Source organism: Phycodurus eques, chromosome 1 (genome assembly GCF_024500275.1).
Source record: "Phycodurus eques isolate BA_2022a chromosome 1, UOR_Pequ_1.1, whole genome shotgun sequence".
Classification (NCBI taxonomy): domain Eukaryota; kingdom Metazoa; phylum Chordata; class Actinopteri; order Syngnathiformes; family Syngnathidae; genus Phycodurus; species Phycodurus eques.
The window spans coordinates 44,612,308-44,628,627 of record NC_084525.1 but is presented as its reverse complement, the minus strand read 5'-3'; the positions used below and the strand labels follow the sequence as shown (position 1 = coordinate 44,628,627).

The 16,320-nt window shown below is 43.2% G+C and overlaps 1 protein-coding gene across 1 annotated transcript in view; it reads right to left on the bottom strand.

Moving 5' to 3' along the window:
• The window catches only part of itpr3 (inositol 1,4,5-trisphosphate receptor, type 3), a 218,530-nt gene that overhangs the window by 31,528 nt on the left and 170,682 nt on the right, over positions 1 to 16,320 (bottom strand). Inside the window, exons 52-55 of the mRNA XM_061693945.1 lie at positions 6,513 to 6,677; positions 6,253 to 6,442; positions 6,067 to 6,171; positions 4,686 to 4,804 (exon numbers count right to left, since the gene is read on the bottom strand). Of these exons, the coding sequence (XP_061549929.1) occupies positions 4,686 to 4,804; positions 6,067 to 6,171; positions 6,253 to 6,442; positions 6,513 to 6,677 (579 nt within the window). The remainder of the gene's footprint in view (positions 1 to 4,685; positions 4,805 to 6,066; positions 6,172 to 6,252; positions 6,443 to 6,512; positions 6,678 to 16,320) is intronic.

Below are 16,320 nucleotides of genomic sequence, written 5' to 3'. Positions count from 1 at the left end.
TTTTCCATCGACTGTGTTAGCATTAGGCTGGTGACTTCAAAAACAATGTGTGTCTTACATTTAAATATACAATGTGTGTAATTCTTTTTGTTTCGTTTTTAGTTTTACAGTAAACTACAACTGGGGTGTCAAATAGTTTAAAGCACACTCAGGGAGAGCAAAATAACATACTGTACGTCACAGACTTGTTGCAAGCAACTCAGAGTGTGCGGTTACAGACATGCAGCTTTGTGTGGCATAGAATGTCCATCCATCTGGTATGATTGTGACTGATTCAGCCTTCACTTTCGCTGTGTTTCTTCCTCTCTAACGCCCTCGCGTAGTTGAACTAGCAGTAGTAGCCTAGCCAGTCGCAAATTCCATTTGAATCTTGAACAGATGTAATTAGTGTTTTGTCTTACATTGAAGATGGTTTGTGAGAAATGTTCCTGATTATTGTGCTCCAAATTAGTGTATCTTAGCTGTTGTAGTTGGATTCATTGCATATTCCTCTGTGAGAAATTAGAAAGCGAATTGGAGATAAAAATCAAAAGACATTTTTATCTCCAATTCGCTTTCTAATTTTTGTTCTTGTTTTTTTCTGAATGAAATGATTTTGCCTCTAATTACTTTCCCTGTTTCCCAAAGTAAGGATGGGGATATAGTTGTGAAATCATTCACTCAACCATCCATTTTCTGAGCCGCTTCTCCTCACTAGGGTCGCTGGCGTGCTGGAGCCTATCCCAGCTATCAGGCAGGAGGCGGGGTACACCCTGAACTGGTTGCCAGCCAATCGCAGGGCACATATAAACAAACAACCATCTGCACTCACATTCAAACCTACGGGCAATTTAGAGTTGTCAATTAATCTACAATGCATGTTTTTGGGATGTGGGAGGAAACCGGAGTGCCCGGAGAAAACCCACGCAGGCACGGGGAGAACATGCAAACTCCACACAGGCTGGGCCGGGGATTGAACCCCGGACCTCAGAACTGTGAGGCAGACGCTATAACCAGTCGGCCAACGTGCCGCCTGAAATCATTCATATCTAGAAAATCTTCCCGTTCCTTCCTTACAAATATATCGAATCTTGATCTTTTGAGTGGAGAAGTATTAAAGCGCCAGGTTGGAGAAGGTATCATGTTTGATTCAAGTTTGAGGCAGAGAGAAATTGGGGCAAGATCAATAATTATTATTGGATATTGGAAGTGCTGTTTTGAGCAATTGAGTTATTTGTGAGAAAGTAGTCAATTCGAGAGAAGGAGCGGTGAACCGATGAAAAGAAAGTGTATTCCCTATTTGCATGATTTTTTTTTTTACTCTCCATATGTCGGCGAGTCCGAAATCGTGCATATATTCATATCATATTCGGGAAGACTGTGACTGTTTTTAATTTGAGCAGTCTATGGTTGGTTTAAGTACTATATTAAAGTCCCCACCTATAATAATTATTGAATTAGCTGACAGATTGGTCAGATGTGGAAAGAAATTGATGAACCAACTTTTATTCACGCACTATTAGTTTAATTATCAATATTGTATAATTTGTTAAATATAGTTGAATGAATAATTCTGTATCGGCCTTCTGGGTCAATTCTTGTGCTATTTAGTGTAAAGGGTGCTTCGGGAGTATGGGGTACCGAACCCCCTGATACTGGCTGTTCGGTCCCTGTACGATCGGAGTCAGAGTTTGGTCCGCATAACCGGCAGTAAGTCGGACTCGTTCCCGGTGAGGGTTGGACTCCGCCAAGGCTGCCCTTCGTCGCCGATTCTGTTCATAACTTTTATGGACAGAATTTGTAGGCGCAGCCGAGGCGTAGAGGGGGTCTGGTTTGGTGGCCTCAGTATTGCATCTCTGCTTTTTGCTGATGATGTGGTTCTGTTGGTTTCATCAAGCCGTGAGCTCAAACTCTCACTGGAGCAGTTCGCAGCCGAGTATGAAGCGGCTGGCATGAGAATCAGCATGAGAATCTGATTCGGATGCCTCCCGGACGCCTCCCTGGTGAGGTGTTCCGGGCACGTCCCACCAGGAGAAGGAGGCCCCGGGGACGACCCAGGACACGCTGGAGAGCCTACGTCCTTTGGCTGGCCTGGGAACGCCTCGGGATCCCCCCGGAAGAGCTGGATGAAGTGGCTGGGGAGAGGGAAGTCTGGGCGTCCCTGCTAAAGCGCCGTCATGCTTCCCGGCTTCAACATTCATCGAGCGGACCGCGACATGGAATCATCGGGGAAAACAAAGGGCGGCGGGATATGCCTCCATATCAACGAAAAATGGTGTACGGACGTCACGGTGCTCAGCACACACTGCAGCCCGCACTTGGAGTCGCTGTTTTTGAACTGTAAACCATTCTACTCACCACGTGAGTTTGCATCGTTTATACTGGCTGGAGTCTATATTACACCTCAAGCTAACACGAACGCCGCATTGCTAACGCTCGCCGAACAAGTCAACGAAATTGAAAAAAAACACCCGGACTCACCCCTCATTATTCTCGGGGACTTTAACAAAGCTAAACTCAACCACGAATTCCCTAAATACAAGCAGCACATCGACTGTCCTACCAGGGAAAATAATACTTTAGACCACTGCTACACCACGGTAAAAAACGCATACCGTGCTATACCTCGTGCAGCCCTGGGCTCATCTGATCACTGCTTAATTCACTTAATACCGACGTACAGGCAAGAACTTAAATGTGCGAAGCCTACAGTGAAAACAGTAAAAAAATGGACCAATGACAACAGAAGATTAACAAAGCGGCAGGACCGGACCATGTGTCCCCATCCGGCCTCAAAGTCTGCGCGGACCAGCTCGTTCCAGTCTTCACTCAGATCTTCAACAGATCTTTGGAAATGTGCGAAGTTGCATCCTGTTTCAAACGCTCCACCATCATTCCAGTCCCCAAGAAACCTGCAATCTCTGGTCTGAATGACAACAGGCCTGTCGCTTTGACATCTGTGGTAATGAAGTCCTTTGAACGTCTCGTGCTGGACCACCTCAAGAGTGTCACAGGTCCCCTGCTGGACCCCCTGCAGTTTGCCTACCAAGCGAACAGGTCTGCGGATGATGCAGTCAACATGGGACTGCACTTCATCCTAGAACACCTCGACAGTGCAGGGACCTACGCGAGGATCCTGTTCGTGGACTTCAGCTCAGTGTTCAACACCATCATCCCTGAACTCCTTTCAACCAAGCTTCTCCAGCTCAGCGTCTCACCTGCCATCTGCCAGTGGATTTACAGCTTTCTGACGGGCAGGTCAGGCTCGGGGAGGCCACCTCATCCGCACGCAGCATCAGCACTGGGGCGCCCCAAGGTTGTGTCCTCTCTCCGCTGCTCTTCTCTCTCTACACGAACGACTGCACCTCAGCGCATCCGACTGTCAAACTCCTTAAGTTTGCAGATGACACCACTGTCATCGGCCTCATCAAGGACGGTGACGAGTCTGCATATCGACAGGAAGCGGAGCGGCTGGAGCTGTGGTGTGGCCGACACAACTTGGAGCTGAACACGCTCAAGACTGTAGAGATGATCGTGGACTTCAGGAGGCATCCTTCGCCACAGCTGCCCCTCACGTTGTCCAGCTGCCTTGTGTCAACCGTCGAGACCTTCATGTTCCTGGGAATTACAATCTCTCAGGACCTGAAGTGGGCTTCCTGCGGCTTCTGAGAAAGCACGGCCTCCCACCGGAGCTGCTGAGACAGTTCTACACAGCGGTCATCGAATCAGTCCCGTGTTCTTCCATCAAAGTCTGGTTTGGTGCTGGTACAAAAAAGGACAAACTCCGACTGCAACGGACAATCAAAACTGCTGAAAGGATTGTCTGTACCCCCCTACCCACCATTGAGGACTTGCACGCTGCCAGAACTAAGACAAGGGCGTGCAAAATCCTCTCGGACCGTCTGCACCCCGGTCACCAGCTCTTCCAGCTCCTTCCCTCAGGTAGGCGCTACCGATCAAGGCAAACTAGAACTAGTAGACATTCCAACAGCTTCTTCCCTCTTGCGATCAACTTCTTAAACACCGAACCTATAATTCCATTACAACAAGTTGGAAATTTTTTGACTTGAGTTCGTTGTCACATTTCTGTGGGGCCAATTATGTATTACTCGTGCACTCACTGTAGTTGTCTCGCCATGCTGCACTATTTGCATATCTGTTGTTGACCATTACTGGCCACTCATGCCAGAGTAGCATCTGCTCCATTTGCACACTGATTGAGGAGTATCTGTAACATTTGCACAACCAACATTGTCCCAGATGATCGCACTACTCGTCACTTTAAACCGCATACACTCCTTGAAGTCTCAGCGCCCTTTGCACAATGGTCATTGCACCGGACTATTGCGATATTAGTCATTCGAACTGCTCTAAGTGCTAGAGGACTCTGCATCTTTTTGCACAATTGTTTTTTGTCAATGTCTTTATGTCTCCAAAGTGTTCTGTAAATTGACTGTCTGTTGTACTAGAGCGGCTCCAACTACCGGAGACAAATTCCTTGTGTGTTTTGGACATACTTGGCAAATAAAGATGATTCTGATTCTGATATATATATAATTTGATTGAATGATACAGTATTATGATACAGTATTCACGCATACATAGACACAGCATACATAGACAAAGACACAGACACGCACAGATACATTTCACAAACAGGAAGTGGCGGCGTGGCTTGATGGCAACACAGCAGAGGAAGCACTTACATTCTTGGAGGGCTGGCGTAGGACATCACCCACGCCGCCACCGTTTCTCAGGCCATGATTCAGAACAGTTACGATGCACATCAGCAGCGTGTCACAGGCGCGCTCACTGCTCGACTCATCTGCGGGGAAAAAAACTAAATGTGAACCCCTTCCTGTTTCACACTCGCACACAAACGAATTCTGAAGCGCCTTCAAAGTCAAACAATACAGGTTATACACACACACACACACACACATTTTTGAGTTGTATGCAAAGGTTCAAGTTCAAATATGTTTTGTCGTAGGAAACAACATTATCAGCAAGCCGTCAACATAGCGCCTCAAATAGACCTTGTTTGAGCCAGCATCACAGCATTAATTGTGTGTGTAGGCTTTGCTTTTCCTTTGGCTCTCTGCAACACTTTTATAAAGTAGAGTGGTGCTAAGAGAATAAGAACATCCACATGAAATCATGCGAAGTAAGCGATCAGCTATAAACTAAATGTTAAAACCTGCTACTTCCTGTTTTGGTTCCATTATACAGTCGTTCTCAAAAATATTGGCACCCCCTTCATATCAGAGCTCCAGACTGCCCTTAAATGGTCGCAATTTACCTATAACATTTCAGACAGTGCGGGTACATTTTTCATCTACCCATATATTTTTCAAATTATTAAATATTAATACAAAAATATTTAAAAACAATAAAAAAAGATCTTGTCGCTGATAAATCTCTGCTCTACACTTCAGCCTAGTTGCTGGCCATAATTCACAAATGAGCTGGTCTACCATCCAACATTTACTCCAAAAGAAAAAGAAAGGAGACAAACACCAAAGAGAAGGTTGACCAATGCGTGTAAGAGTTGGGCGAACGACCACTGTGATTGGCTAAGATATGAAAAGAGGCGGTTCTCGTGGTTATCGCATGAATCTACAGGCTTCATATAAATGTTGTAGACAATAAACAATGGAGAAGATTATTATCAATACTTACTTCCTCCCCCAAAAACCCAGTGTGCCAGAGGAGAAAATGCCTTGTAATGCGTCCAACTCTTTTTGTGTGAGGAAAAGGTCGTGGCGAAAACAAGGCAGGAAATTCTGTTTTCTGAATGAGTGGCTGCACAAGTTCACCTAGCTGACATATTAGGTATGAGGGAGGTGAATTCAATGAACTTCCAATTCTGCTGTCGATACCATACAACATGCAGGGAACGCGAAATTTTCTATTAATACTAGCACTGCCAGACTTAACAATAACTTTCCATTTTTTAGTGTTAAGCTGAACTTGATGGTCGGGATCCAGTCAATGCCAGTGATCTCCGGGGGTTCTACTCATTTTGCGGGCATCACTTTCCTTTCATAGTTGTTAAAAGCACCCTGAACCAACATAGTGGATGCATACCACTGTACTCGCTCTTAGTCTCAACATCGCCCTCCACCATACAGTGGATTCCATCTGTGGAACATGACTTGAGGAAGTCCTGCGTGCTGTCGCTCTGCTGAGGAACTGACAAAGCAAATGCTCAGTTACCATTGGCCAGTCAGACTAGATGGTGTGACATCTTGAGAGAAACTATGCTGGGAGTACCTGGGGCAATCTGAGGCAGCGGGTCAACCTCCATGATGAAGTCGTCCTTAAGGCACAGGAAGCCCACGATGGAGAAGAGGTAGACAAGGATGAGGGCGAGCAGTGCAGTCAACAGTATTGAGCGTCCATTGCGCGTCACACTTTTGATCACATTGAATAGTGTCTCCTCACGGTAAATCAGATCAAAGAGCTGGCGAGGTGGACACGCCTGTTAGCGTCAGCATGTCTTAGCATGTCAGTGGAGTGGGCTAGCTACGTACCAGGATGCTGTAGAACAGTTCGTGCACAAAGAGGCCCAGTGTGGAGGTGAGCACGTAGGCCAGATGGTACAGGAACTCCACATCCATCACCATGGCCTTGTAACCCATGATGAACGTCCCGTTGTTGCCCACAAAGCTCACCACAAACACCACCTTGTTGATCAGCTGCAAAGACAGCAACCATGTTGTCATTTCACCGCAGTCACTATGACAACACACCAAAATACCACCTCAAAATGTTCCCGTCAACGAGGGGTGCGTGCTAGAAACTGTATCAGCGGTAGAAGGTATAAACTGGAGTCTTGGAGTTTGCGTTGGTGTATTCTCTAATCCTCGCCTGAGCGCCTCCATGGCAAGCAATACATTAATGAAACTAATGTTATTACTAAAGGAGGACAAGAAGCAATTACCATAAGAAAGAAAGATGCATCCCCTAGTTTTTATAGCGACTTATCACATGATGCAAGTTGGTTGCCAGCTTATGCCAAGCAAATATATGCAGCATAGAAACCTTTTCAGAATTTCAGAAAAACTAAGACAATTATTAAGAAAACTAATGTCTTGTTGGAGATTACGGCAGAATGGAACGTGACAAGAGAGAGCCAATCACAAGCATCAGCTTTTGGAGGAAGTGATGTGGGAAAAATAATCTGTTTTTCCCATTAATATTCAAATGTAATCAACTGTAATTATGGAAATTTACAAAAGCAACTATAATTACTTATTTTCTTCCAGTAATGTAATGGATTACAATTGCATACATTTTGTCATTAAATTACATAGTTACATGTAATTAGTTACTCGCCAACACTGGTCTTACCATAAATAATGTGTCGAAAGTAAACATGGTCGTTGTCAGTAGGTTCCCCTTGTTAAGCTTAATTGCACCAATACAAAGCTTTCGACGAGCTTCAAGTTTGTTTGGTCTGCGGTAAAAGCTCTTCGGATTGATTTTTGGTGGATTCAAAGAACGTGGATGACTCCATACCAACTTGGCCTCACGTTTGTAGCATAATGTTAGCATATTGAACTAACAGCGTAGCATTATTTTACAGATAACAATAGTAGTAATAGTACTAGGGTGGTCCTTATTTTTGAGCTTTTAATAGTTAATGGTTTCACCTCACCAATATGTTTGAATACATAAAAAAATCATAATTGGGACAAAATCTTATCACTATTAATCAATATTTAGAGGTTGCTCAAGACCTTTGAAGTTACCCATGCTGCCAGGGGCGGGGTAGCAATTGGGAATTTAGGGACAACTCCCGGTCAGTCCATTCCAGGCCGACCTGGTCAAGCGTCTTTTTCTTTTTTTTTTTTGAATAGGTTAATTCTTAAATAATTTCCAATACACACAGCCATCGTTTAATAAAACAATAATTACAGACTACTATTCAACAAATACAAGATGACTTATAGGGTAGCCTTATTTCAACAACGACCGATGCGCTCAGGCATGCCAATCCGAGTGTCCCGGCCGGAGTACCGGTATAGATTATAACCTGCAAACTGATGTGTTTAAGCCCTAAAACGGTCGTCTCCACCCCACTACCCCCACACCAGACGTGAACCAAAATGTGCAAAAATGACAGATCTTTTCAGTGTAGGAAGGATCCAGCAGCATGACTACAGGTGGGTAGAGTGGGAACATGGCAAAATATTAGACCGAGCAGACCATGCATTTGTTGGGCAAATGATTTGGTATACAATATTGTTAAATACTTTCATCTTCATGTATTGCAAGCGTCATTGATTCTTGTTGTTGGTCACTGTCTCTGTGACCTGTCTTTTTTATTTACACTTTAATCAATGAAGGAATACTAACATATTACTTGATATGTGAACAGATGAGCAGGATTACTCTGATGGAAGAAAGGGTAAACCTTCCAAAAACCCTCTTTGGTTAGTATTCAGGGCTTCGTTGCAAGGCAGGAGGAACAAAAAAATTTCAGCCCTTAGTTGTGTGCACCGGGGTCTTCATCTAAATTCCCGGGCTGAATTTTGGGCCCAGTAAGTCCCTGCATGCTACTATGCATACTATTCAGGATTTTCACCATCCATCCTTCCATTTTCTGAGCCGCTTCTCCTCACAAGGGTCGCGGGCGTGCTGGAGCCTATCCCAGCTGTCATCGGGCAGGAGGCGGGGTACACCCTGAACTGGTTGCCAGCCAATCGCAGGGCACATACAAACAGATTCGCACTCACATGCACACCTACGGGCGATTTAGAGTCTCCAATTAATGCATGTTTTTGGGGTGTGGGAGGAAACCGGAGTGCCCAAATAAAACCCACGCAGGCACGGGGAGAACATGCAAACTCCACACAGGCGGGGCCGGGGATTGAACCCGGATCCTCAGAACTGTGAGGCTGACGCTCTAACCAGTCGACCACCGTGCCGCGAGGATTTTCACCATATGTGATCAATTGTGCTAACATGATTAATCTCTAAATAATGTGCGCTCATAGCAGCAGTGGACTTGTTTGACCATGCAGTCAAATGTGTATTGATTATTGGGGACCAGTGTGGCGGTTTACCTGCTTCACCAAATTAATCAAGCCATTATTGGAGCGGAAGTTCCAACAATAAAGTTGCCAGTTCACCAAAAGGCCCAAAAACACAAAGATCGCCATGAAATCTATCCAACAAGCATCTCTGTCACAGTTTGTGACCAAAACAACCGAAACTTCTTCACGTTTGGGCTTACCCACAGACTTTCTCCAGGCTACCCATGATACAGTGTGTGGGACCCCCGAAGACTGCATGTTCAATCACACACAGCCTAAAGGTTGTCAATAATTCGGGTGAGAGGGGTGTCATTCATTGAGGAATATAATGTTGACCAATAACAAGGAAAATAAATAATACTTACTGCATGTTTTTCAGGCCCATCAGAGCAGAATCCCCAATGCGACAGAGTACAATAACTATGAGTAACAATAATCACCAAAACGTTTTTTTTTTTTTATCATCATGCTATGGTACTATAGCTTTGTGTTCAACAATCAGTTATAAAATCATGACATGCGTTTTTGGTTTATTTGTTTCTTTTTATGATTTAGCATAGTTGTACTATATGAGTGACAATAGTACTGATCACTAAAACTGACTACTATTGCAATACTATACTACTATTCTATGATGTAACATACTTGTATTATGTTGTTTGCCACACGACCACAGTGCTTTTGTTTTTAAAAATGAATGGACTCGCTTCCAGTGAGGGTTTGACTGAGCCAAGGCTGTCCTTTGTCACCGATTCTGCTCATAACTTTTATAGACAGAATTTCTAGGCGCAGCGTAGAGGGTGTCCAGTTTGGTGGCTGTCCAGTTTGGTGGCCTCAGTATTACATCTCTGCTTTTTGCAGATGATGTGGTTCTGTTGGCTTCATCAAGCCGTGATCTCCAACTCTCACTGGAGCGGCTCGCAGCCGAGTGTGAAGTGGCTGGGATGAAAATCAGCACCTCCAAATCTGATCATCAGTCGGAAAAGGGTGGCGTGCCCTCTCCGGGTCAGGGATGAGATCCTGCCCCAAGTTGAGGAGTTCAAGTATCTTGTGGTCCTGTTCACGAGTGAGGGAAGAATGGAATGGGAAATCGACAGGCAGATCGGTGCAGCGTCTGCAATGATGCAGACTTTGTATCGGTCCGTTGTGGTAAAGGAGCTAAGCCGAAAGGCGAAGCGCTCAATTTACCGGTCAATCTATGTTCCTACCCTCACCTATGGTCACGAGCTGCGGGTCGTGACCGAATACAAGCGGCCGAAATGAGTTTCCTCCGCAAGGTGTCCGGGCTCTCCCTTAGAGATAGGGTGAGAAGCTCGGTCACCCGGGTGGATCTCAGAGAAGAGCCGCTGCTCCTCCACATTGAGAGGAGCCAGATGAGGTGGCTGGGGCATCTGATTCAGATGCCTCCCGGACGCCTCCTTGGTGAGGTGTTCCGGGCACATCCCACCGGGAGGAGACCCCAGGGACGACCCAGGACACGCGGGAGAGACTACATCTCTCGGATGGCCTGGGAACGCCTCTGGATCCCCCGGAAGAGCTGGATGAAGTGGCTCTGGAGAGGGAAGTCTGGGCGTCCCTGCTAAAGCTACTGCCGCCGCAATCTGACCTCTGATAAGCGGTAGAAAATGGATGGATAGATGGATGGATGTGGTCTGTGAGCTTCTTTTATGTACTTTGAGTTTCAGTTCTTTCCATAGATTTTTGATGGGATTCAAGTCAGGTGATTGGCTGGGCCATTCTAGCAGCTCTATTTTTTTTCTTTGAAACCAATTGAGAGTTTCCTTCGCAGTATGTTTTGGATCATTATCGTGCTGAAATGTCCACGCTCGTTTCATTTTCATCATCCTTGTAGATGGAAGCAGATTTTTCTCAAGAATGTCTCGGTACATTTGGCCATTCATCCATCCTTCAATAATGTGAAGTTTACCAGTACCATTTGTGAATACCATTATGTTCACAAATACGCAGAGTATTCAGACCCCCTTAAATTTTTCACTCTTTTTTATATTGAAGCCATTTGCTAAAATCATTTAAGTTAATTTTTTCACATTAATGTATACACACCACTCCATATTGACAGAAAAAAAACAGAACTGTTGAAAAAGCGTCTTCATTCCTTTTTGTGTCTATTTTTTATAATGTTGGGTAAGATAAATCCAACATTAAATTGGTCCTTCGAGCCGGATGTCAATACACCCGAGGATTCCAGTTGTGGAGCCGACATCCAGTTAATAGACCGTGGCCACGGCAATTAAGACTCTTTCCGGGGCTGGTCTTTGTTCTTCTCAACTGGGATCTGAAGGTTGACGACAATCCACAGGATTGAAGACGACTTTGGTGAGTTAAATTTAAAAAAAAAAAAAATTTTTTTTAGGAAAAAGGATTAAAGAGTGAGTGAATTGCGCGACGAAGAAGTCTGCGACAGAATAAACCTTGTGTAATACTAGTCACTGGCAAGTGGTAGAGGGACGGCGGAGTCCGACAAATTCCGCGAGGACGGCGGAGTCCTGAACGTACTTAAATTCCGTTAAAGAAACTAGGAAAGTTTCGTGGCGTCGTAGTTAAATTCCGTATAGGACGGCAGAGTCCTCTGACGAGCCAGTGTGAATGAAAACTGTTTGAATGAGAGTGTAAAGGTTGGAAGTTCATTAAATTAAAAAAAAAAAAAAAAAAAACAGGATCCTGATCAAATTTAATAATTAGAGACAGGGATAACTGAACACGGCTTTAATGGTTGGTTAAATACACAAAAAATAGCCGCGTTGCAGGAATCAAATTATATAAAATAAAAGAGAATATGGACAAACTACCGCATGACTAAGCCAGTCTGCTTCCCAACTCAACAAATCCTCTTGTGTAACCAGGATATGAAAACAAGTTATGACATGCGACACCTGATAAAATTACTGTAGATTATCTGTACTCAGACAATGAAGCAAAAGTCGCGGCAGGAATTATTTTACCAGACAAATTAAAGGAACTGTATAAAAATACAAGTGTCCCACATATTTCATTGTGCAAAGATTATGAGACAGTGGAAACATATGGGAACATTAGTAAAACAAGGACAGGAGACAGATAATTGGCAGCAAATAGAAAACAAACTAGAGAATCACCATGTAACACACCCATTATTCCCTGTAAAAAAGGCCCCACCTTCAGTGGGTTGGAGACTTACAGGCAGTAAATACAGCAGTAATACAGAGAGCAGCATGCGTACCAGATCCACACACATTGTTAAATTCATTAAGACCAGACGCTACTGTGTTTACAGTAGTGGACATAAGTAATGCATTCTTTTCTGTACCAATAGAAAAGAACAGTCAATTTTGGTTTTGCATTTGCAATTGAGGGAAAAAAATATACATTTACTAGATTACCGCAAGGTTACTGTGAAAGTCCAACCATTTATTCAGAAGTAATGACAACACGCATGTCTAAATTCACACCCCCAGGAGGGAGCGACATGCAAAGATTAATTAGCCTTACTGCATCATCTAGCAGAAGAGGGACATAAAGTTAACAAAAATAAATTGCAATTGTGTAAAAGCCAAGTCAAATATCTAGGCCATATTTTAAGTGTAGCAGGAAGGACTATATTAGAAGACAGGAAAGCTACAGTCTTAAAAAATCCTAAACCACAGACGAAGACGAAATATAATAATCATTTTTAGGTCTGACAAATTATTGTAGAGCATGGATTCCAAACTATGCAGAAATTGTTGCACCATTGTCAAAATTAATGTATGAAGACAACCTTAAAATGACATCACCTGTTTAATGGAGTACAGAGGCAGAAAAGACCTTCTGTGATATTAAACATTTGGTGTCCAGTGCTGCGCTAGGCCTTCCAAATTTAATGATAAAACATTCATTCAAATGGTAGATTGTAAAAGCTATTAGATGACCTCCGTACTTACACAACAATACGGTGATAAGCTTAGACCATGGGCTTATTTTTCGACTAAATTGGACAGCGTGACGTGTGCATTACCGCATTGTGTCAGAGCAGTTGTGGCAGCCTTGATGGCAGTAGAAGAGCAGTTCCACAATTGTGTTATTTCATCCATTAACTCTTAAAGTGCCACATACAGTGTCTGCTCTCCTATTGCAAACGAATATGGCATTTTTATCACCTGCAAGACATTTATCTTGTATGGCCATCTTGCTGTCACAACCACATTTGACTGTTGAGCGATGCACAACCTTAAATCCAGCCACGCTAATACCCTTACCTGATGAAGGCATGCAGCATGATTGTCAGGAATTGGCTGAACAAGCTGCTGAATTAGTAGCATTAACCGAGGCATGCAAACTAATGATAAATAAAGATGGTACAATCTATACAGATAGCCAATATGCGTATTCCACAACAAGAACGCAATTATTGGGAAAAACAAAGTGCAAAACTACAAAATGAAATTTACATTAGCACAGAGAGAAAAAAAAAAAAAAAAAAACCTATTCAAATGGGCTGCTATTATTGAGCCATGCTGTGTCACATGTCTCAACCGGAGGGATGGTGGCACAGATAGATCGACACTTAACAGCCCTAAAAATATCAGAAAGAAATACGTGGGTTTCAGCTGGGTACTCAAATAGGGAAGGTGAGCAAAAGTCTGATAACGAAGCGGGAGCAGATGTGTAGATTCTGAAAACGCTTACTGGTCAGTGAAGAAATAAGACACCAACCCTTTTAGTGAGAACTCAGCAGAAAGGCACACCCGCGTTGGTTACGAGATTCGATAAGTTGTTACGTAGCAACTTTGGCTACTATGGTGTTGGTTTTGTTTTTGTGGTACATGGGACGTCCCACCTAAATGATAAAACCAATTTTTTAGATAGATAATCACCTACCAACTGGACCAATATGACGAACCCAATAATGGAAAAATTTGAATCATTAACTCTGATCAAAAGGAGTACAGCTGATGATCAGAACTGTGGGCATGGCTTCCAAACGCGGCAAACCGGTTTAATATTTTGTGCCCCCCAAAATCAAACTGCTTTAATCATAATTCCATATGCGGCTCTCACCAATGATGCTCAAGAGAATGGGCAGAATTGGGGATATGAATATGACTGGTATGCATCTATAGGCTTTGGATGGGAACACCTCATTGGTGAAACAGGTTATGATTAGTCCAGTTGGTCCAAAAAAAAACAAAAAAAACGCAAAAGAGCATAGAAAGAAGTTTAATATAAGCAAAACGGCCCATAGTTTAATATTGAAATACAAATCAAGTCACCCAGTGCGTTTGATGGTGAGCTTGTGGGCATATTCTGGCGGAAAAGATCCCCACTTCCGAGTAGCATTGTGTTATGGGAACTGTGTTAAACCAGAAATGCCATTCAAAACTTCAAAGAAAGGTGGACAAATTGTAATGGTTAACAACATAACTACTGATGATTGGTTCATTGTTGTCACAGGAGTTCCAGGACAAAATAACAATTGGTTACTATTGGTGGAACAAGCAGCAAATGTAGCGAGAAAAGATTGTGTGGTTTGCATGGGTCCCAGGCCTTTGTTGCGCATAGTTCCGGCACAATTATCACAAGATTGTATTATTCCATTAATGAACGCTACTGTACCAACTGAGAGGTGTAAATCATGGGATCCTATATATCCCGTAACAAAAGCAGATAAACACAAACCAATGTTTTTTATTTTAGTAGCACCGAATAATTTTACTTGTATAAACATGATTAGTAAAGGGAAAAAAATAAAATAAAATTAGGACCACTGAACGACACACAGTGTAGATTAACCTTAAAAGTCGGACCAAAGTTTATGCCAGTATCACGGAGCGACATCTGGTGGTGGTGCGGAGATGATAGACTGTTTGATAGATTACCTAAAGATATATCTGGATTGTGCGCTATTATCACTTTGATATTGCATGTGTCAGTATACCCTATGCCTGTTTAAGATTTAATGGAAAGGGCACCAATGTTTTTGTCCAATCTAGAACATAGACAAAAAATAGATTTATCCTGGCAGAGGCAAAATTATCCAACATAAAATATACATCAACGCCATAGGTGTTCCTCGTGGGGTTCCTAATCAATCCAAATTAGCTGACCAAGTTGCAGGAGGATTTGAGTACTTCATATGCCGGTGGTGTACGATTAATAAAAATATTGATGGGATAAACTATATCCACTTCATTGTACAGAGATTAGGAAATTGGACTCAGAGTGGGTTGGAAGCTGTGCATGAGCAGTTCAAGAACATTCCAAAACCGCATAGCTGTCGACATGCTCCTCGCAAGAGAGGGAGGTGTTTGCGGTATGTTTGGAGAACAAACAATACTGCTTCAGATGGCAGCTTGACCAGAGGCATCGATGGTCTACGGACCCTCAATCAACACTCCTTGTGGGACAGCTGGATGGACGTTTTTGGTAAATACAAAACCCTAATTTCACCAATATTTATATAAATTGCTGTTTTTGCAGTCATTCTGACATTGCGTGGATGTTGTTGTATCATATGCATTCGGGCTTTAATCAGTAGATTAATCACCACAGCAATTACCCACATGGAACCGTATGGAGCAGATGTGATTACGATGTTTAAACTACAACATTCATGTATGACAAGTTTACTCTGAGTGTAAATGTATTTGTTTCATCAAAATGATTCAACAGTTAAAAAATCGAAATGAAGTGACTGTAAAATGATATGAGAATTTGTGCAAATACATGATAAACAGGAGGGAAATGTTAAATAAATTGTATAAGTTATCGTTTATTTGCTTAGCTTGCATTAGTATTATGGACGATTTTGAGAAAGGAAGATGTCTCGCCTTCAAGAAGATGACTCAGCAGGAATCATCAGAGAGAAGGACGTGGCCGGGACGTGGCAGGTGTTGGTCCCATGTTTTCTCCTTGAAACCCTACCCTTAGTGTGTTGTGTCTTGTTGCTTAGTACGTTATGTCTTGTAAACTTAGAAACCTCCCTATGTCATGTGTGTGTCTGTGTGTTCCAGGTTTTGTCTTCTTCTTCCTCGTTTCTCACACACCTGCTCCTGTGAGCATCTTTACCACCTGTGCCTCATTCATACCTAATTACCGATTGTATTTAACCTCGGGTCTCATTCCTTCTCGTCGCCAGTTCGTTGTACCTTGTCGTCACGTTCCAGCATTCCTTGTCACAGACTCACAGTAAGACTTTGACCCTGTTCCGATTATCAACCTTGCCTCTTTGCCTCATGTTCTTGGATACTGTTGCCTTTCTTGGATTGCCTGCCCGTGTACCGACCTATGCCCGTCTATTAAACCTCCCTTTTTGGAAACTGTC